Source organism: Rutidosis leptorrhynchoides, chromosome 7 (assembly GCF_046630445.1).
Source record: "Rutidosis leptorrhynchoides isolate AG116_Rl617_1_P2 chromosome 7, CSIRO_AGI_Rlap_v1, whole genome shotgun sequence".
Classification (NCBI taxonomy): Eukaryota; Viridiplantae; Streptophyta; class Magnoliopsida; order Asterales; family Asteraceae; genus Rutidosis; species Rutidosis leptorrhynchoides.
The window spans coordinates 280,231,469-280,254,526 of record NC_092339.1 but is presented as its reverse complement, the minus strand read 5'-3'; the positions used below and the strand labels follow the sequence as shown (position 1 = coordinate 280,254,526).

General features: G+C 31.2%; 2 protein-coding genes across 3 annotated transcripts; one reads left to right on the top strand and one right to left on the bottom strand.

Moving 5' to 3' along the window:
• The first annotated feature begins 3,588 nt into the window (after nucleotides 1-3,588).
• On the top strand, nucleotides 3,589-7,024 carry LOC139857691 (glucuronokinase 1-like). Its single transcript, XM_071846515.1, has 6 exons — nucleotides 3,589-3,973; nucleotides 5,033-5,182; nucleotides 5,266-5,454; nucleotides 5,564-5,680; nucleotides 5,816-5,976; nucleotides 6,623-7,024. Exons 1-6 carry the CDS (start codon nucleotides 3,746-3,748, stop codon nucleotides 6,879-6,881), a joined length of 1,104 nt encoding a protein of 367 aa, XP_071702616.1. The 5' UTR covers nucleotides 3,589-3,745; the 3' UTR covers nucleotides 6,882-7,024.
• Nucleotides 7,025-10,727: 3,703 nt separating this feature from the next.
• On the bottom strand, nucleotides 10,728-15,282 carry LOC139856854 (uncharacterized). 2 transcript variants are annotated; one of them, XM_071845565.1, is made up of 15 exons: nucleotides 15,148-15,282; nucleotides 14,225-14,364; nucleotides 14,015-14,120; nucleotides 13,528-13,671; nucleotides 13,350-13,454; nucleotides 13,176-13,259; nucleotides 12,996-13,111; nucleotides 12,804-12,905; nucleotides 12,539-12,652; nucleotides 12,354-12,410; nucleotides 11,652-11,718; nucleotides 11,505-11,558; nucleotides 11,342-11,416; nucleotides 11,130-11,165; nucleotides 10,729-11,032 (listed from the first exon to the last, which is right to left on the bottom strand). In XM_071845565.1, exons 2-15 carry the CDS (start codon nucleotides 14,242-14,244, stop codon nucleotides 10,940-10,942), a joined length of 1,173 nt encoding a protein of 390 aa, XP_071701666.1. In that variant the 5' UTR covers nucleotides 14,245-14,364; nucleotides 15,148-15,282; the 3' UTR covers nucleotides 10,729-10,939. The 2 variants fall into 2 exon arrangements, with proteins under 2 accessions (XP_071701667.1, XP_071701666.1); XM_071845566.1 differs by lacking the exon at nucleotides 13,528-13,671 and having other exon boundaries at nucleotides 10,728-11,032.
• Nucleotides 15,283-23,058: the final 7,776 nt, after the last annotated feature.

The following is a 23,058-nucleotide window of genomic DNA, read 5'->3' as shown; positions in this document are numbered from 1 at the left end:
TTAATTCTAATAATAATATTATTATTACTATCGTCATTATAGTTATCGTTATTATTATTATTATCTAATAATTATCATTATTATTATTATTATTATTATCATTATCGTTATTAATAAGAGTATTATCATTAAAAATTGTTATTATTATTATTATTACTATCGTTATTTTCATTAAGGTTATTATTAATATTATCATTATTATTATTATTATTATTATTATTATTATTATTATTATTATTATTATTATTATTATTATTAATATATTAGTATTATCATTATTATTATTATTATTATAATATTTAGTATCATTATCATTAAAACTAATACTAGTATCATTTAAGTATTATAAATATTATTATTATCATTATTATGAATGTGATATACAAAAAAAAAGACTAAAAGCTTTTAAAGAAATCGATTTAGGAAATAATAAGTATAAGTATCATGATGAAATTTAGATATTTTTTTAAATAAAAATATCGTTTTCATTATTTTTATCATTATTATTATTATTATTATTATTATTATTAAAAGTATCATTAATAATAAAACTATTATTTTTATTAAAATTATCACCTTTTTAATAGAAATATCATTGTTATTATAAAATATTACTTTTATTATCATTTTAGTATTATTATTATTAAAAATTATCATTTTTAATAAAATTGTTATTTTTATATATAAAATATTATTATTATTACAGTTATTATTAAAAAGTATCATTATTATTAAAAGTATCATAATTAGAATTATCATTTTATTATAATTAATAACATCATTAATAAATATAAATAGTGTTATTATTATTATTAGTAGAATAATAATAATCATTATTATTACAAAATAATATGACTTTTACTCATTATTATTATTATCAATATTATTTTATCAAATAAATATGTAATACAAAGATATATTTACCACATGTAATATAATTACATTAATAATACATACCAGTATATTTTTATAATATTAAGTGAATTTTATAAATTTTATTACTTAAAATATAAAAGTATATTCTATCATATATAAATTTTAATATAAATTTTTATTAACAAATGACTTTTATTATTTACTCTAATAAAATTTGATAAATATATTTAAATATATAAGACGACTATATTTAAGATATATGATAAACATGTATAGATTTTGGAAGTCATTTTTAGTTAAGTTGACTTTTGTTGACTTTTGCATGATAATCTCGAGCATTAGAATTGTGATACACTACGACTTGACCTAAATTGTTAGACAGATATTGACCAACATATAAATATATATAATTAATATAGGTTCGTGAATCCTAGGCCAACCTTGCACTTGTTCAGTGTCATCATATGCGTAATGACTACGAAATACAGTATTATGAGTTTCAATTGCTCCCTTTTTAAATGCTTTTGCAATATATATTTTTGGGACTGAGAATACATGCGCTGCTTTTATAAATGCTTTACGAAATAGACACAAGTAATTGAAACTACATTATATGGTTGGATTATCGAATCGAATATGCCCCTTTTTAGTCTGGTAATCTAAGAATTAGGGAACTGGCCCCTAATTGACGCGAATCCTAAAGATAGATCTATTGGGCCCAACAAGCCCCATCCAAAGTACCGGATGCTTTAGTACTTCGAATTTATCATGTCCGAAGGGAGTCCCGGAATGATGGGGATATTCTATATGCATCTTGTTAAGGTCGATTACCAGGTGTTCACCATATGAATGATTTTTATTCTATGTATGGGATGTATATTTATGAGAAATGGAAATGAAAATCTTGTGGTCTATTAAAAATGATGAAAATGAATATTGATGATAAACTAATGAACTCACCAACCTTTTGGTTTTTTTAGTTGACACTTTAAAGCATGTTTATTCTCAGGATTGAAAGAAATCTTCCGCTGTGCATTTGCTCATTTTAAAGATATTACTTGGAGTCATTCATGACATATTTCAAAAGATGTTGCATTCAAGTCGTTGCATTCAAGTCGTTGAGTTCAATAAAGATTATGATTAAGTAAATGACAGATTAGGTCATTATAGTTGGATATTAAGAAATGGTATGCATGCTTGTCAACTTTCGATGTAATGAAAGTTTGTCTTTTAAAACGAATGCAATGTTTGTAAAATGTATCATATAGAGGTCATATACCTCGCAATGTAATCATATGTTATTGTATTCGTCCTTATGGATTAGGACGGGTCGTCTCACGAGTCGAGCCGAATATTAACTTTTTCATACTCGACTCGTGAAACTAATCGAGCAATATTTGTATTCGAACTCGGCTCGAGTTCGAACTAGTTAAAGCTTGAACTCGAAATAAACGAGTTTGAACTCGAGTAGCTCGTTAAAAGCTCGGTTCGTTAACAGTCCTATATGACACAATGAGTCAATTAACGGTCGTTAAAGATTTAACAGAAAAAATTAATGGAAAAAGGAGAGTCATTACAAACAAGTATTTTTATCCTGATCCAAACTATAAGCTAACCATTTTTAAAAGAAGATTTTGTATGCGTTATCATCTTTTTCTTCAAATCGTAGAAGGTATATCTAATTATTCATTTAATAATATACCAGATCATTTTATTTATTTAAAACAACGACCCGATGCTATTGATCGTCAAGAATTAACCCCGTTACAGAAGTGCGCATATGTCGCTTTTCAATTGACGTATAGCGTTGTACTAGACATGTTTGACGAATACTTACAAATGAGTGAGAAAACGTCATACAATATTTTACAAAAATTTTATCGGTGTAGTATTGATCTTTACAGAAGTGTGTTTACGCAAAAATAAAATGCAACATATATTGCACGCTTGTATAATGGTTTTTTTTTTTTTTTTTTTTTTTGACAACATTGGGATCACCCGATGGAGACTAAACCACCCGTTGCGATCATCTCCCGTTTCGACTATGCCGATGCAGCAATAATAACCCCGCCCCCATCGCTGTCCGGGAGAAAACCTTGAAACCAATCCAAGTGCACACTTGTATAGTGTACATGAAGAAAAACACGAGATTTTTTTTAACATCAAGTTAGGAGTCACTGACGGGAGTCCGTATTGAAAATTATCCACTTGATTATATCGAGGATAATGCGTTGGAAAAGCCCTCTTGAAGATCAAACCCTTAATCTTCCACATCTATCGAATACTCGGATAACCAAATTACCACTGAAGCAATACACAAGCGTTGAAGAAAAACACGAGTTTAAGAAAATATTGAGAGGTATTATTAATTATATCAATTGAGACTGAGAGAGTAAAAGAATTGTCCAAATAGACATCACCTACAACCCTCCCTACGTATAATCTCCACATGTCAATATTTAATGGCGATTGAGCGAGTGTTAAACCAAAGAAATAGCGTCGTAGAGATCATAGAAAATGAGGGATCAGTTCACCAAACAATAAATAATACGTGGAAAGATAGTGACGTAAACATGAACTTAAAAGACAAAATCAACCTTGATAGATTTATCGACACGTACTTGTTTGTAACCCAAAATTTTGTGAATCAATCAATCAATTTAATGAGACAATAATAATAATAATAATAATGGATCGGATTGTAATTATAATTGGAGCGGTACATTCCACGCGATAGAGAGATCGGATGTTAGGTAGCAAATACGGTTACGTCTCCAAATCATCAATAAAAAAAAATTCTATCTCATATTCTAATTTTACTCCCTAAATCACTCCAATTTTTATTTTTAATTAATTTATTTAATTCAAAATGGAACGAAACGGATCATCATCATCAACATCTGCGGGTATAATCGAACACAAAGCGTATGCTCGAATCGGACTTGTTGGTAACCCAAGCGACGTTTATTACGGTCGTACAATTTCATTAAACATTGAAAATTTTTGGGCGTGTGTTCGTCTACAACCTTCTTCGGATCTGCATATAATTCCTCATCCTACTCATGATCTTGTTCAATTCACTTCACTCTCTCATCTGGTTTAATCTTTTTCTTTACCTTACATTTGTTTAATTTAATTAGTTTATTAGTTATTGGAGTAACGGTTTACATTCTTCAATTCTGCATGCAATTATTTTTTGTTTATATTTTAGTATTATTATATGTTACTGAAATGCAGTTTGTTGGTTTGAATTATAGTAGTATTAGATTATGCATTCTTTTGTCTTTTTGTGCCCTAATACAGGTTGCTAGTTTTTTATGTTGTTCGAGATGATTGTCTTAATAAATAGATTATATTATATTTGAGTTGTTACGGGTGTAGGAGTTCCAATTAACTCGGAATCTAAAAATTTGATGGAAACTTTTTACTTTGTGTTTTCGTAATGCATTCAATTAAGCTGCGGGGTTGGATACGGGATCGGGTTTATATGTGTGTTTTAGGTTTATGTCTGGTGGTTGTTGTCTGAATGTACTTTCAATAATTGGCATTTTCAATTGTACTCGCTCTAGTTTTAATGTTGTCGTTCAGTTTGTGTAGGACGCAGAGCGAGAGCCAATGAGTTTTGGTCGGTCGTGACAAAGTACTCTCAATACAGATCGATATCTGCTTTGTATTACCGGCCACCGGTTCTTTGGACCTATTATATATTAATATTTTTGCAAAACAAAATAGTATGTATTGAACTATTGGAACTTTATCCTGAGTAATGAATTTTTAATTGATTGCCATTGTGTGTATTTTGGTGACGTGTTAATTGACTGCTATCATATGTATTTTTGTGACGTATGAACTCGTAAGAATGCAGTGTAGCACCTTCTGTAGATGGCGCGCTCTGATTAAAATTGCATAAATTACACACGATTGAACTATTCCTATATTAATGACACGCTGATCAAAATAATAGCATATATTGCACACAATTGAAGCCCTAATTGTTCGTTACACATTATGAATATATATGACCTTAGGTTGATACCTTTAGGTACACTTATCCCATTTAATTATGTTTATAACAATTAATGATTAATTTTAGTGTATTATCTAATTTAATATATGTGAGGACTTTCTTTGTTGTTTACACATATTTGTTTGACAGGTAAACCGGTTGGAAAATGAAGGTTACTATGGAGGTGTTCGGTTGCTGATGGCAATATGTAAAGTATTCACTAAATATTGTAAAGAACAGGGGATTCATCTTCATAGCAAAAACTTTTCGCTTTCATATGACACAAACATCCCTCGACAGGTAAAGAACAGGGGATTCGTCATTGATATAATTACCGTTTCAAGCAGAAATTTGAATTACCATTTTTATTTTTAATTTTTCAGACAGGGCTATCGGGTTCAAGTGCGATTGTATGTGCTACCTTTAGCTGTCTTCTTGACTTCTACAATATAAGAGATAAAATACCTGTAGAGATAAGGCCACAACTTATTTTAAATGCGGAAAATGAACTTGGCATTGTTGCTGGTTTACAAGACAGAGTGGCACAAGTTTACGGTGGACTTTTGTACATGGTGGGTGCACTACATATTTGACGTACTCATGCGTTTTATACGGATTGTGAATTAATTTTTTTTTTTTTTTTTTTGGCTTAACATAAGTACACATTACTTTTATGTTCAGGATTTTAACATGGAGAGTATGAATAAACATGGTCATGGCAATTACATACAGTTGGATACAAGTCTACTCCCACCTCTTCATCTAATTTATGCTGAAAATCCAAGTGATTCTGGAAAGGTTAGCACCATAAATACAAATGTTTTATTATAGTTGTAAAGTGAAATTAGGGAATTTTAATATGGGAGGTAAAAGTAGGAGTTACACGCGAAATTGAACATATGGTTCTGATTGAACTATTTCATCGTGATATAGGTACATAGTACAGTTCGACAAAGATGGCTAGATGGAGATAAGTTGATAATATCATCGATGGAGGAAGTGGCAAACTTAGCTCTTGAAGGGAAGGCAGCATTACTTAAAAAAGATTATACTAAACTTGCAACCCTAATGAATCAAAACTTCGATCTACGAAGGTATAACATCCTGGTCATTATATGAAAAAGACTGCTAAACTAAATTATGCGGTCCTTCTAATTGGTACATTATTTGTGGCAAAAGGTTGATAGCCGGCAACCCAGACCGGTTCACAATCGACTGTCTATCCGTAATGTGTCTATCCGTAATGTGGGCAGTGCTGTAAAGCTCCTCGATTAATGCCGAGTACTCACCGAGTAGTCTTTTTAGGAACCGACCAAGCCGATTTTCCAAAATCCGAGTAGTCAATAACGGTCTATGGGTCAAGATCAAATCTGGTCGGTCAAAATCAGTCAAAGTCAATATTGGTTAACATTTTAATATACGTTTAATTTGGAAGTTTAGAGCTTTTGAACAAATGAAAATTGTATTTATGTTTCTAAACAAATATGCTAATGTATAATTTTGGAATTTATAATCTAAATTTATAAAAAGTTCAATCCGATTACTCTCCGATTTGCTGATTACTCCCTCAATTGTCCCCACCGAGTACTCCCCAAGTAGCGATTTTTGCAACCTTGACAGGAGAGGGGGCCACTCAATGGTTGTGCCTACATCTTCTGCTATTTGTGTCAAAGATGCCCTTACTACCAACTGGGCTATACGCTTAACGCATATAGTGAAATAATCTTGATTGTATTTCAGGCGGATGTTTGGTGATGCGGCACTTGGTGCGTTAAACATAGAGATGGTAGAGATCGCGAGAAGAGTGGGAGCTGCTTCAAAGTTTACGGGAAGTGGAGGTGCGGTGGTTGCGTTTTGCCCCGATGGACCATCACAAGTTGAGCTTCTAGAGAAAGCGTGTAAGAAGGCCGGTTTCTCGATTGAACCCGTCAAAATTGTACCTTCACTTCTCAATGAAATCGATATCGCAACTCTATCAACATCAAATACTTCTCAATGATATCGGTTTCGCACATGTTCGTTGCCAATTTACCGTATTTGATGCTCTGAGAGATTTCTTGAAGATAACTCTTAGAAATTATCTTTTTAGTTGGAACATATGTACTTAACTTCTAATTTGATTTAGAGACCAACTTGGCAAATCCGAAATTATTAATATTCTTTAATCTATTTTCTTCATGTGCAAATTGTGGCTCCTAAGACTTTTTTTTTTTTTTCCCCGAGTTAAAACATTAAATTATCCATAAAAATTTGGAACAATCTCACTACATAGGGGAAATTTTTGATAAGATTTTTGGTCACTAAGAAGCAGCTAAAGCATGGATATTTATGCAACTTTAAAATGGAATTTTTTAATTGTAACCGTTAGTGCTATATTTATGAATTTAGGAATGCAAATTTGAGTTGTACATTATATTATACATACATACAGTATACAATTGAGAATTTGGGTTACTATTGTAACACACTTTCATGCTTCAAGTAGTTGTACGTTTTGCCTAAATCGTTGTACCCATATATACATATATACAATTGAGCAAATTTGGGTTACTATTCATGAATAGTAACTCACTTCCATGCTTCAAGTAGTTGTACGTTTTGCTTAAATCGTTGTACCTACAAGCATTCTTTACTATCAAATGTCAAACACTCCAAACTCCAAAGGTTAAAGTGAAAATTACATATTTCTAAATAAAAAAACTTAAAAAAATCACTCAAATCTTCAATGGACAACATCTTCTCGCTAGCCACGCGTTATATTTTTCCGAAACCACGGTTCAACTCGAAATAATTTTACGAACACAACGCAACTACCTATACACAAAATGGACGCTTTTCAAAAAACGCTAAATATCTCGGGCTACTATATTTTAGGGTGCCTTATTAGATTGTGTTAATATATTCCGGATGTTACAGTCATGTTGGACAACTTTCGCTAACTACAAGTGCAGGAAAGACATTCCAAGATCAAAAAGAGCATGTGACTATGCAATGTATGCAAACTCATGTAATAACCTTTTGTATGTAACAACCAGCAACTTTTTGCGATAACCTGTGACTTTTCTAAATTCTTAACTTTACTGTAGCATCGCGCAGTGGACCAATTGCTTGTTGTACTATCATCTGTGCACATTTTAATTTTTTGACAAAATTTTACTGTTGGTCCTTCAACTTTGTAACCAACGTCTTAGGTGACCTTAAACTATTTTTTTAACTTCCTTGACCTTGAACTATCACAATATCTCACGGATGACCTTGATGCTAACGAAAGTTAACTTTTGACCGTTTAAGTTTAATCATGTGCACGACACGTGAGGGTATTTTAGTCCACGTTGAAGAACTGTTACATTCCGTATAATTCCATAAGAACTGTTACATAGCGTATAATTCCATAAGAAAAAGAGTATAAAAAAATATCTCTATCACAAGAAAATAGGTTAACGTTTGAAACTTCATAAAGGTAAACTGAATTTTGTAGGCTCACCTAAGTCCTTTGCTTGATCTGTTTTCCCTGTTCATGCATCTTCATATACCTTTCGTGAGCCCTCTGTTTCTCAGTTTATTCCCTGCAAAATGTAAGAAGAAATAATTTATTAATATCAATAGACAAAAAAATATCATACTATTTATTTATCATACACGAATACATGAGCAGTAGGGTGATTTTTAGAAAACAAATGACAAACTTATAAAAGAATCAGTACATTGCCTCAATCGGGAAAAAATATTAAAAAGAAAAACACACCTATAATGGAACGAGAGAAACCAACCCTTGGAAAAAGTAGCAAGAATTATCATTAATGATAAATCAAATGGGGTTGTATTTTATGTATAGTATCATGTAAATTTCTAAAATGACGATGAGTCATAAATAAGAAAATAAGAATTGTTCAAGTTTAACAAAAATTCAAAAGTAAAGATAAAATTTCTAAGGCCCTCATGCAGTGGCGGAACTTGACCCCGACTCGGGAGGGGGCGAAACTAATCGAGGGGGGTGAACACTAAAAAAAACCTTATTTTTTCGTAAAAATATTATTTTTTTAGTGTAAATTTTTTTTTTCTCCCGAAATCGAGGGGGGGCGGATACCCCCTTTGGTCCCTTAAATGTTCCGCCCCTGCCCTCATGATAATGTCATTAAAATAATTAATTATATTTAATAAAATTATTAACATGTTCATTGTATAATATATGAAGCATTATGTACAATCTTACGATAAAACCTCTCATGACCATATGTACAATATTTGAAGCATTATGTACAAACTTTATGGTAAAACACCTCCACGTAACCATATGTACAATATTTGAAGCATTATGTACAAACTTTAAAAAAATTGTACAATCTTTTACAAAACACCCCATTAACACATGTACAAACATTGAAGCATATTGTACAACCTTCGTATAATAATTGTACTTTAAAAAAAAATTTAAAAAAGTTAAAGAGTCATTTGTTATTACTAATAATTATTGTTAAAAATATAAATACTCAATTTTAGAGCAACTTTATTATTATTATTATTACATATTATATTATTATTATTATTATTCAAATATGGATTCTGTTTACGTGATTAATTACGTTACATATGTATACGAAATACATGTCTCAATAAAATGTTGTAATGAAATAGTAATTGCAATGAAAATTGGAAGAAAATCGTGGGAGAATAAATGTAGTTCATTTATTCTAAACAAGTTAAGTATATCAATATTTTTATAAAAATGACAAGTTTTTATTCGGAATCTGTGATTCACGGGTCATTAAACTAAATGACTTTAACATTTACGTTCACTTAATACCTAAAATATATTCCACGGGTCATTTCACTAGTTGATGGGCTAAATGACTAAAGTGAAAACCCCCAACTATATGAAGTTTTACTGAAACAGGTTTAAAGTCTCCTGAAGTGTAATCAAATGCCACATTATGATCAAATCGATGCCATCTTCTGATACAGTTCTTTAGTTGATCGATGCCATTTTTGGATCGAATCGAATTAGATTCTCTATCAACATTGAATCTAATGCAGTTTAACTCGTTTTGAATTCGTTTACAAAGGTTTTTTGGAGAAGAAGATAATGACTAATGTTATTTGTATGCAGGGTAATAGGGAACGAAGGTTGAAGTGGTACAGATCTATTAATTTATGTGGACTAAAATACTCTGATGTGCATTTGATTAAATTTAACGGCCATAAGTTAACTTCGTTAGCACCATGGTCATCCGTGAAATATCGTGTTAGTTCAAGGTCAACGAAGTCAAAAAAAATAGTTTAAAGTCACCTAAGACATTTGGTACAAATTTGAAGAGAAATTTTGTCTAATTTTTTAAGTATAGCCCAAAGGGTTACACTTTGAAAAATCCCTATAAAATATTGCGGAAGTAGCTTATTATATAAAGTTGTTATCATTTGGAGGACTATAGTTTCAATTTTTTAGCGATAAAAACAAGAATATATAAACCAATAGACTTTCAACAATCATGAAAGAATCCATTAAAACAATACACAAAACAAACATCTCAACAAAACGACGACAAAAACCGTAACGTGAAAAGCTTGAAGGTATCTAACGGCGAGGCGAATCAAACGGAAACCAAAATAAACAACCCAACAACCTAAAACTACCTAGGCGAGCTAAATCAAGCGAAAACCAAACAAAAAACCCAACTTCTTAAAACTGCCAGGCAACCTAACAATACGAACAAACCCAATAAAACAAAACCACCTAAACAATAATAAGTTATCATTATTAGAGCATATAAATATAAATGCCACATACTTCGCTCAAATTACCAAAATCATACCTGAACTATTTATATCTAACAACATATACTTATGTTGCATTTTTATGGCCTTAACTCATTCTAATATGTGCACCTTCTATAATAATGAAGTCTCCAACATACATACATACATGATTTGTGACATAAGATCCTTGTACTTATTTATCGAAATTTACCTCTAATATCGTTATAACGAATGATTTTTGTAGGTACATACAACATTTTCGATGAACCAGTTAGTTCCACGCTAAATGTTTGCAGAACTAATTTAATGTAGTGAATTGGCTTTGATGTACTCTCTATCTGCCACCATCATTCGTGTTTGAAATATCGCCCACTCGTTATTACACCTCTCCCTCACCTGATAACAAAACAATTGAAACCTTAATCATATAGTAGACTGGAATGCAAATATTAAATAATAATAAATAAAAAAGTCTGTGTTCTTGATCTCATACCCCTTCCCATGCTGCCTTCCCATTCTCAGCCTGGCCCTGACAAATATGAAACGAGTAATGTCAATAACAGAATTACAGTGTCATAGTAAGTTTGATATGCGGAAATATATAATATATAAAATAAAATAAAGATCAACAGAAATTGTTGACCCGACCCGTTACCCAAACTTCCTGAGGTGCCCAATTTGCCACCTCCAAGTAAAAGGACTCACCTGGTTCCCAAGTGAAGGAACTGTTTGATGAACAATCCACTGTGCATCTACGACCCCTATCTTTTCGTGAGCAGGCTGTTTTAAGAAACAACTAATCGTTACGGTTGTAAAAATTAGGTAATAAGCAAAGTTTTGGTAACATGAAGTCGATATGAGCCCTCACCTCAACACATCTTCTTAGAGCGAAATCAAGTCCCCACCCATGGACCAAATCGTTCTGCATAAAACGAAGTACGAGAGAGTTAGATAATAAAAAATATTTAATATATATGCATTTTCTAGTGAATATCCTAATATAAAGGATATAAACCTGGATCATATGCCAAACACAACGCCAAGCGTTACGGGAGAAAACAGGAGCCATAATCTCAACAAATCTGTGTATGATTGTTTCATAAGAAAGAATTAGCTTTTGTTAAGTGTAGATGATGTATATAAGAAGTGGCAAGATGGACGAATCAGCTGATGGGTCAAACAGTTACTGGTTAAAACCAAGGTTGCAAAACTCGCTACTAGGAAAATATTTGGTTGGGACTTTGGAGGGAGTAATAGGCGATTCGGGATTTAATCGAATAATTAAACAGATATTCTAATATCGGTTTGGTCTGTTCTTAAAAGGAGTAATCGAGGATTAATTGAGATTTATACAACAGTGGTAAATTCAGCCCATTTTACTGCAAGGTAAAAACAAGGTTGACCCACATACACTTATTTTTACATTTTAAAACAAAAAAAATTCATAATACGTTAACTAATATAATATAATTATTATGACAACCATAACTATATCGATTGTAGGTAATAAACAATCACAAAATTAAGAAGTAGATCTTGGGACTCTTTCAAGCAATTTGACGTTTAACCTAAAAAGAAAATCATTTGACCCGTTTGAGATGAAATCAAAACCCAATAGGGCCCATTTGTAAGTAACTAGATCGAAATTAACGCCACCATGTGTACTACAAAGAAAAGCCTGTCTATTTATTGAGATTTGAGAACGTGGTAAACATACGCTGCACAAGGTGGCAAATGTGGGTCCGCACACCAGCCATCTCTTTCCTCGGCATCTCTGAGAGTGCAACACCGTTATAAAAAAAAAAGAAAAAAAAGAAGAAGAAAAAAATCAACACAAGATGTATGTATTAAATAACACCTGAAACTAAGCCAAAACAATCAAGCGGAAGTTTTGTTGCTTACTTGTGTACTTCGGTATCATCTCGTTTCCTTGTCATTTGCCATGTTAGTCCACTATTAGCTGACAAACCTGGCTGGGAAATTTCTAAATTATGCTTCTTGACAAGACTTATATACCTGCAAATGTATCATATTGTCTTGAAAATCTAATATATTCCAGTTAATAATAGGACACAAATTAAGATTTTAAACATATATATATATATATATATATATATATATATATATATATATATATATATATATATATATATATATATATATATACCTTTCGGCGTCAAAATCCTCCAATCCAAGATCCTCGTCCCAGATGAAGATATAGTCATACGGTGCCAAAATATCCGGATGCAAAAAACGTTTTGCATACCACCTAAAGCCAGCAATATTTTTCATCAATCAACTATTCAAATTATTTTGAATTTTAAATTCAAAACAATATTTGGAAAAAACCAAACGTTACCATTTAGTTTGCTTAAGAACACTAACATGTATCGCCCTCTGTGACCATTCAAATTCATTCCATTCGCTTGCCCGACCATCATAGTGAAAAAGCAGAATCGAGAAATTTTCTGAAAACTGTTTTGCGACAATTAAATCGGTTCACACGCACATAAAAAAATAATTAAAAAATAAATAAAACCTTTTTCACTGCTTTATCAATGTTGTCCTTCTGTTCATAACCCACAGTAAAGGTTACAAGGTACCTTGGTTTAATAATCAAGTCCTGCAAGTTTCACCCTATCAAATAATTACCCAAAAAATATATAACAAATAATAAATTAACTAATAAGCTATGATTAATTAGCTAAATTACCTCACTAGGCATACCGTACAATCGGCGGAGGTAAAAATCAGACTCGGGTGAAACTATACCCGGGGGTAGCCTTTCAGCACCTCGAGGATTTGTTGGAACCCAAATCTGCATCACCATCTTTTAGACTACCGATACATATAATGAATTATACGCGCGCGTGTGTGTGTGTGTAAATTACCTTTGTGTCCTCAGGTTCGTGTATTCCCTTATTACGCCTAAGCGAAGACCAAATATTTAAGAGTGCTTGGGACGTGAGACCTGAGTACTTATCCTCTATGTAACCAAGATCAATGGACGGAAGTAACGTAGATGAGAGGTTCATCTGTTTAAAAAATAAAAGTATATTTTTTTTTATTCTTGTTTTTCACCCATCTTGACTTAAGGTGTTCAGTATTTGGTTTCAAACCGATTTACTCAAAAAATGAACCGAATGAAACCCAAAAAAAAAAAAAAAAAAAAAAAAAAAAAGGAAACGGATTTGAATTTGGTTATTTTGAAATAAATGCGGTTTCGATTTTCAATTTTGCCTCCAAAATTTTCAAAACCAAACCGAATATACAGAGGAAACCGAAAACTGAACCAATGAACACCCGTAATCTTGAAGACAAGATAATAAACTAATTCAGATTCACATAAATCAATTACAGTTAAATTTTTAACCATGCCTTAGTCAATGAAATTGTTGGGAAAGACACTCCTAAAAATATTCCAAGCACAACACTGATGAAAGTTGTTACTATTAGCCTCATTGTCTCATTCGGTGGTCTTGTACTGCACCAAAACAACGATAAACGATAAAAAGTTAACAATTATTATATTTTTCTAATAAGAAGAATTCTCAATCGATTTGACATCAAGGGAAATGAGTTAAGAACCTGCGAGTATTTGTTCCCATCTTGTTCTGAATAAACTATTTACTAACTTGATTATAACAAAACCGGATGCTTCAAATTTAGCAAGTTAACTTATCTATACAGTCAAGTTTGAAGTCGATTTCCGATACAAATTGTCCAACCTTGAATAAAAAAAGATGCACAATATGTTGATATCAGATATCAGATAATGCAATACATAAATATGTTGATAACTTAATTTTCATAAGAAGAATATATCTATATTTATATCATAACTTAATAAGTACTCCAGTTGTTGTTGTTAATAAGTACTCCAGTTAAGTAATTAAAAATGAAGCTGCTGCATATAATCATTAGAACCTAAAAAATGCACATGTATGTATCTCAATGATATGCACCTGCATTGAAATTTCCCTAAAAAAGTATTCAACCCACAATTATATAATTTCATATTTGCACATAACAAATTATTATACACAGCATCATAGATAATCAAGGCCTCAACTCTCAAGGGGAACACAAAATCATATTACTATCAAATTCAACTAACCCTAGATCATGGCTACAAGCAGTTGATATCTCCTTTTTCGGAAGAAAACACACACACACACACACAAAATAACCAAAAACAAAAACAAAATTTATATCAGAACACAGTAAGTAGTTTAAGTAATTAAAATACGAAGCTGCTGCATATAATAAACATTGCACGTGTATATAATTCAATGATATGTGCCTGCATTAATGAAATTTCCCTAATAATATACCAACCGACAGTTATAAATTCATATTTGCACGGAATAAATTACTATACACAGTATCATAGATAATCAAGGGGAACACAAAATCATACTACTATCGAGTTCAATTGAACCTTGAACATGTTCCAATTGCAATATAATGAAGAAAAAAATAATAAGTAAATTTGAATTAACTCAACTAACCTGGAACATAATAGAAAAAGCAAAACCCTAGATTTTAATTTTAAGCTCAAATTTCAACTTGATTGAATAAATACTAACTATGAGTAGTTCAAAGTGATTTGTGAATATGCAGAATGTGAATGTAATAAGAATCTTAAACACAGACAGAATTCTATTGAAACTTATTTATGGATTTATTTATTTATTTATTTATTAAATTAAATTGAGTTGAGAGAGCGTGGAAAATGGTCGGGGGGAGGGACCTTGTGGTGCTCCACTCTGTAACGTAAAAAAATAAAATAAAAATAAAATATTTAGTTTTTGTGTCAGATCTGACGGTCAAAATGATTTCGGCCTTTTTGGTTTGGTACACGTGTAAGGAGTAAGGACGTATGATGAATTTGTAGTAGTTAACTCTTTCCGCTTTTGGCATTTTCTCACGGAATAGTTAAGGCAGTGTTGTAAAAAACCCGATTACTCGCTGACTAATCCTCAATTAATCATTTTTAGGAGCAATTCGTTCCGATTTTCAAAAATTCGTTTAATTAAACTGTCAACGTCAATTGATGGATCAAAATCGAATTTAATAAGCAAAGTCAGTTAAAGTAAAAAATTGTTAACATTTTAAAATGAATTTAAACTAAAATTTTGTAGTTTTGAAGCAAAATGAATAATTTAGACAATTATGTTAAAAATATCTTTATATTAATGATTTTTTTCTATAGTTACAAATATAATTTTTAAAATTTAATATTTAAATGTATACAGTACAATCCGATTAATCTCCGATTAATCTCCGATTAATCCTTCTAAAGTCCCGACCGATTAATCCCCGAATAGCGAATTTTGCAACCTTGGTTAAGGGAATTATACTTTCGACAAATATGTTCAACTAGTTTTAGAGGTCCGCGCGTTGCGGCGGAAGTTGGTCACCTTTTTGATGTCATGATTGGATCGATTATAAACATAACGGATGTTTCTTCAAGTATTTTCCTATAATCCTACAATTCAAACCAAAATGAACCCCAGTTTTATGACTCAAAGTCGACATCATAGTATTAATCGTAATTAGGTAAATGACATATAGGAATACACATACTAAAAGAACTTTAGCAGTTATGTAGGTTGCTGTTTTTTATGGGCTAATGCACATGAGTTGTTTTCAGCAATGTCGTAGATATATGTCAGTTGCAGAGATGTATGAAATTTACCTCGGTAATCTCAATCCCGACATGACCTGGTAGGTAGAAGTACCGGTTTTTCTAACAGCTTGTATGCTTCAACACCGGATCCTATAGCGTGCTCGTTAAGTATAGAAGAAATGTTGGTCGCTTTCACTTTCGAACGTACTTACAGCTTCAAGCCAATGTTGCAGGGCTAATTTTTGAGTTTTTGTTTTCTTTGATAACTCTTTTCCAACCATAGCATGGTTCAGGCTCTAGCCCACTGTGAAACTGCAGTTTCATGCTTCTCGACATGAAATATGCAACCGAGCTACTGATGGCGACGCAAAGGAGTTTTATCTCCTGAAACCCCAATCTTTACCTCAAATCGATTTAAATTAAAAAAAAAAAACTGGAGGAAGTAATTGCATAAAGGGCAGAAACAATCGTACGAATCAAGCAGAAATCATTCGAAGCACAAACAAAATGTTATTATGAATGATCATCTGTCAACAAAAGACAATATGAAATATCATTAAACACATGTGGACACTACTTATAAGTCTATAACTCATGTTTCTTTTGTTGATAAAGGTTAAAACGAACTCACTTCAGGTTGAGGATGTCGATGATTCGTTAAGTTTTCCAATTGTTGTTTCAGTCACCGAAGTTTCGAACATATTCAACGTTTTGTGTATGACGCATGTCGTCTGTATGCACATATTTGATACTATTAGTATTTGAGTTGATAAATTATATATGTCCAATGTTCTTATTATCAGTGAGTATTGAGCCTACGGGAAATACTGAATATTAAATATGGTTGGAAAAAATTGGGTCAGCCTGTGACCATCAGGCTCTTGTCATCCTTTATTTACCTTTTAATGAAGTAGTAAATATTAGTTGCTTAAATAAATCTATATAATAAAGATTGACAAACCGAATTTACACAATCGATGCATTTCTATCGGTTTCGCGGCTGATCTGATTATTGCAATATAGATAAGTTTATATATTTGATCCATTTGATCTGTTGGACATCTAATTTGGTCTTATCAACTCGAAGTATTGAAAATCCCATAGTAACTCTATAAATATAAATTTGAAACACATAAAATTGAAAGTAACTAAAAAGAAAAAGAAATACCTCTAATGCTACAACAATGTAATACGGCTATCAACCACCACACACACAAAAAAAAAAAAAAAAAAAAAAAAAAAAAAAAAACCTCAAGTTAACAACCATACGGTACATAATTAAAGATAGGCAAATCAAGAATACGTCAATAATAAATTAGAGAGTGGAGAACATCGAAAAACTACTTGTGAAACAATTTGATTGTTTCTTTCTATGTATTACTTAAAGGGAAAGGTTTTCCTATTAGCTGACACAACGAAAAGATCGAAAATTGTGTGATTGGCAAAATACAGTTTAATATATCATATAATTCTGAGTAATATGTAAGCTTTGTTACCTGATGTTTTTTGTAGTAGGTGGTTATGAGACGTAACGCAGTCCTGGACAATATCATTAGTTTGTAGAACCACTTAAATAACACAAATAGTAGTAATTGTTAGTATGAAATGAGCTACCTGAGTTATTCTTTGTTTTTGTACATGTAGTTGTTGTCTTGGTAGCCATGTTTAAGGCACCATGGATCTTTGTTGGTATTAGCAGGTTTTTCTTTATTCAGTCAAAGTCAATACAATGCATATAAAGTCAATAAAGTCAGTAAACTCAACACATTGCATATAACATCAGTCAAACCGAATACAATTTGCATATAGTCAATAAAGTCAAACTCAATAAAATTGCATAAAAAGTCGATATAAACTTAATACAATTGCATATATCATCTATCAAATTGAATACAATTGCATATAAATGGAAAACTCAATACAATTGTATATGAAGTCAATAAAGTCAGTCAAACGTAATACAATACATATAATATCAAAAAATTTAATCTATAAAGTCAGTGAAGTCAACAAAGTCAGCAGCATGAACACTTATTATTTATAAAGTCAACAAAATGAAAATCAAATATAGCATGAAAATCAAAGACAACAGAGTTTTAATACTATCGTCCATAATAATTAGCATATAAAGTTTGACTGGGATAATTGCATGTAAAGTCGGCCAAAGTCAATAATCAGCATGTAAATAAATAAAGATGATTAGACTTACTTTATAAAGGTTGTGGTCCTGGCCAAGTGTAAATCAACATTCCAACTTAAAACCAAAAAATGTACAAAAATGTTAGTGCAAATATATAAACAGTTGTTCAATTTTTAAAAATTTATACCTATATATCTCTTCTACTCCCTCCGTCTCATCTTAAGTGTCCACAGTTGACTTTTCAAAGTCTTTATTTGTCAACTTTGACCGTAAATATTTTTATTTGTGCTATATAATATTTGATGGAACTTATATGAATGAATTGAGTCTTAAATGTGTTTTCATTCCATATAATTTTCATCAAGTATTATATAACACAAATAAAAATATTTACGGTCAAAGTTGACAAAGGAAGACTTTGAAAAGTCAACAGTGGACATTTATGATGGGATGGAGGGAGTATTAGTTTATATTTGTGTTGTTGCAAATAATCCCATGCTAAGTTGCCCAATGATCGCGAATACTGTTGTCCTATAATGATTTGATTTTTCTTTCCTTATATATATATATATATATATATATATATATATATATATATATATATATATATATATATATATATATATATATATATATATATATATATATATATATATATATATATTAAAATTATTAGTTTTCGCATCCTCGATATGTTTGACTCGTAATTGAAGAAATCATATCTGCTCCTCTAGTCTTCCAGACCTCTGTAAACACGTTCAAATTGTTTATTTGACATTTTAAACAAAAAACTTACGAATTACATAAATGGTAAGTGGTAAATACATGCATTATTATTGTAACGTACCTTGTATAATTTAAGCAAAATATTGCCAAGAGCCTCTTGTGCTTCGAGTGGGCACATATGTCGAAAAGATTTGATATCGTCAGTCGCTTGATCTGATCGATCCACTTGTTTCATGGTTACTATCATGTCTTTTAAAGCGTTATTGACTCGATCACCAAAATTTATTGCGGCACAAACTATCGTTACTGCTTTGCTTGCGTTCATGTGTATTAACTGTCTACGAAAAATCACCCAAATAAGCCTCAAGCAAATAATCACACATCTCAGAATAAACCAGTTCATTCAGTTTCGACTAAACGTTTCCAGCTTCAAATTTGTAATAAAATCATCACATTTATGTTAATAATTTGGTAACCAAATTTAAGCTTGTAAAATCAAACTATAACTGCAACAGTTAATGATATATCAGCTGTGAATTATGACACCTGGTTTGACCCAGAAAAAGTCAACCACAAAACCATCTTTGATTATAACATATATAGTAATAATGGGGGCATATCAGCTAATTAAACTAAAATAGATCTAATTACAACAACAAAATGTTTGAAACTAAAAATCACCAAAAACTCCTGGGAACACGAAGCAGTCACACATTCCAACTGGATCAATATTTTGCATCATATTTATTAATACCCATTTTATATCAAGTATGTAAATCTTTAACTTAACATACATTGATTAATTTCAAGTATAGTAGTACTTACAGCTAAGGTTGGAGAATTCGAATCTCGGGGAGATCTCGTTTGGACTTTTTAGGGAGATTTCGGTATCTCGGAATAATCTCGGGGAGATCTCGAACGTTGACTTACGTTGACTTTAAGGTTTTTCTAATAAAAAAATACATAAAAACATAAATATATGTATATTTACACACGTTTTTACGAGATTTTAGAAAAATATCCAAGAAATGAGCGAGAAAATCTTTGAAATCAAGAATTTTACAAGAAAATGTTACAAATTAGCAAGAAAATTCGAGAAATCGTGGCTTTGACTAAGTTTGACCCCGTTGACCAAGAAATCTCGGGAGAAAAACATCTCGTCTCGTTTGCTTTCTAGAAACGAGATCTCGGGGGAGATCTCGGAGAGATCTCGGGAGATTTACAACACTGTTTACAGCAATCCCTTTTAAATTGAATATATTAAGCTTTTTGTTGAATTGAACCATGAGATCTCCTAGTTATGGTACATAGTGACCCATCATCAACATCCAAAAAAGGCATTAGGTATGAAATCAATGTATTTTTCACTTTGAAAACATTTGCATAACGTAGTAAGTTCTCACTTGAGGTCAATAAAGCAAAGCATAAATTAAAACATCTAAGAAACATTCAAGTAAGAAATATAAAAACTTACTAAACATCCAAGTTATTAACGTACAAAAAAACGTCTTTCAGACATTTATTCAAACACTTTGCATACAATAATAAAAACCATTTCTCTTTAATCTACATATTTTTTAAAGAAATGAATAAACATATACATTAAGTAGGTGATTATTATCGAAGCTAAAACCCAACGTATATACTACGCTCAGAATCGCACAATTAATTATAGAAATAGAATGATTTACGGAGTGTATGACCGCCGACGACAGCGATTGACGGAGGTGAGACCGGTGGTTACTATAAAGCAGGTGTTCGTCGATGGTTAAGAAGTCATTTAGCGACGGTGGTTATTTGGTGTAGTGACCCGAACTTTTCCATGTTTATATATATTAGATGAAATTGATATTTACATGATTAAGTGTTTCCAACATGTTAAGCAATCAAACTTGTTAAGACTTGATTAACTGAAATAGGTTTCATATAGACAATTGACCACCCAAGTTGACCGGCGATTCACGAACGTTAAAACTCGTAAAAACGACATGACGATATATATATGGATATACATATTGTTAACCTGAGATTATGATAAGTAAGTATCTCCATAAGTATATTAACAATGAGTTATATACATAAAAACAAGACTACTAACTTAAGGATTTCGAAACGAGACATATATGTAACGATTATCGTTGTAACGACATTTAAATGTATATATATCATATTAAGATATATTAATATATCATAATATCATGATAATATAATAATTTAACATCTCATTAGATATAATAAACAATGGGTTAACAATATTAAATGAGATCGTTAACTTAAAGGTTTCAAAACAACACTTACATGTAACGACTAACGATGACTTAACGACTCAGTTAAAATGTATATACATGTAGTGTATTTAGATGTATTAATATACTTTTGGAAGACTTCAAGACATATATCAAAACACTCATACTTAACGAAAATGGTTACAGTTACATTCCCATTCTTTTTTCATCAAGAATTCTAGTCGTATTCATACCCGTATTATACACAACTTCTAGACGTACTTACTATGGGTATATACCAATAGGAACTAGCATGAGATTCCACTCTTGTTTATGTCATACATGACTAATCAATTTTAACTTCTACCATGAACTAGTAAACTAATTAGAACTCCTTTTAACCCCACTCACCACTCACCACTTACCACTCATCATTCACTCCATTTCACTTCCAATTCTCTTTCTAATTCTCTCTCAACACACACACACATACTTATGAACGAATTTTGCCAGTAGCTAATCATCATCTTCATCAAAAATTACTTCAAGAATCAAGCTATAATCATCTTAGAAAGAACACTTCAAGAACACTTCGAAAATCCTTTCAAGTTTACTAGTTTACATCCAAGCTTTCTAATCCATTCCAAGTAATCATCTAAGATCAAGAAACCTTTGTTATTTACAGTAGGTTATCTTTCTTATTCAAGGTAATATTCATATTCAAACTTTGATTCAATTTCTATAACTATAAACTATCTTAATTCAAGTAAAAATCTTACTTGAACTTGTTTTTGTGTCATGATCCTACTTCAAGAACTTTCAAGCCATCCAAGATCCTTTGAAGCTAGATCATTTCTTGTCACTTCCAGTAGGTTTACCTACTAAACTTGAGGTAGTAATGATGTTCATAACATCATTCGATTCATATATATAAAACTATCTTATTCGAAGGTTTAAACTCATAATCACTAGAACATAGTTTAGTTAATTCTAACCTTGTTCGCAAACAAAAGTTAATCCTTCTAACTTAAATTTTAAAATCAACTAAACACATGTTATATATCTATATGATATGCTAAATTAATGATTTGAAACCAGAAAACACAAAAAACACCGTAAAACCGGATATACGCCGTCGTAGTAACACCGCGGGCTGTTTTAGGTTAGTTAATTAAAAACTATGATAAACTTTGATTTAAAAGTTGTTCTTTTGGGAAAATTATTTTTCTTATGAACATGAAACTATATCCAAAAATCATGGTTAAACTCAAAGTGGAATTATGTTTTCCAAAATGGTCATCTAGACGTCGTTTTTTTCGACTGAAATGACTACCTTTACAAAAACGACTTGTAACTTATGTTTCCGACTATAAACCTATACTTTTTCTGTTTAGATTCATAAAATAGAGTTCAATATGAAATCATAGATATACAGGGTTGAGGTTGATTCCAAAATAATATATATAGTTTGAGTTGTGATCTAGCCTGAGGCTTGTATACACTGGGTCGTGGATTGATCCAAGATAATTTATATTTATTTATTTCTGTACATCTAACTATGGACAACTAGCTGTAGGTTACTAACGAGGACTGCTGACTTAACAAACTCAAATCATTAAAGTGTAATAAAAATTGTTGTAAATATATTTTGATCATACTTTGATATAAATGTACATATTTGTATAGGTTCGTGAATCGA

Coding starts and splice junctions, on each gene's coding strand:
- LOC139857691 (XM_071846515.1), top strand. CDS start 3,746: ATGGAACGAAACGGATCATCATCATCAACATCTGCGGGTATAATCGAA. Junction 5,455..5,563: donor ACGGTGGACTTTTGTACATG/GTGGGTGCACTA, acceptor TTTTATGTTCAG/GATTTTAACATGGAGAGTAT. Junction 5,977..6,622: donor CAAAACTTCGATCTACGAAG/GTATAACATCCT, acceptor ATTGTATTTCAG/GCGGATGTTTGGTGATGCGG.
- LOC139856854 (XM_071845565.1), bottom strand. CDS start 14,244: ATGGGAACAAATACTCGCAG. Junction 13,672..14,014: donor CAACAATTTCATTGACTAAG/GCATGGTTAAAA, acceptor TTTTTTAAACAG/ATGAACCTCTCATCTACGTT. Junction 11,719..12,353: donor CATTTGCCACCTTGTGCAGC/GTATGTTTACCA, acceptor AATCATACACAG/ATTTGTTGAGATTATGGCTC.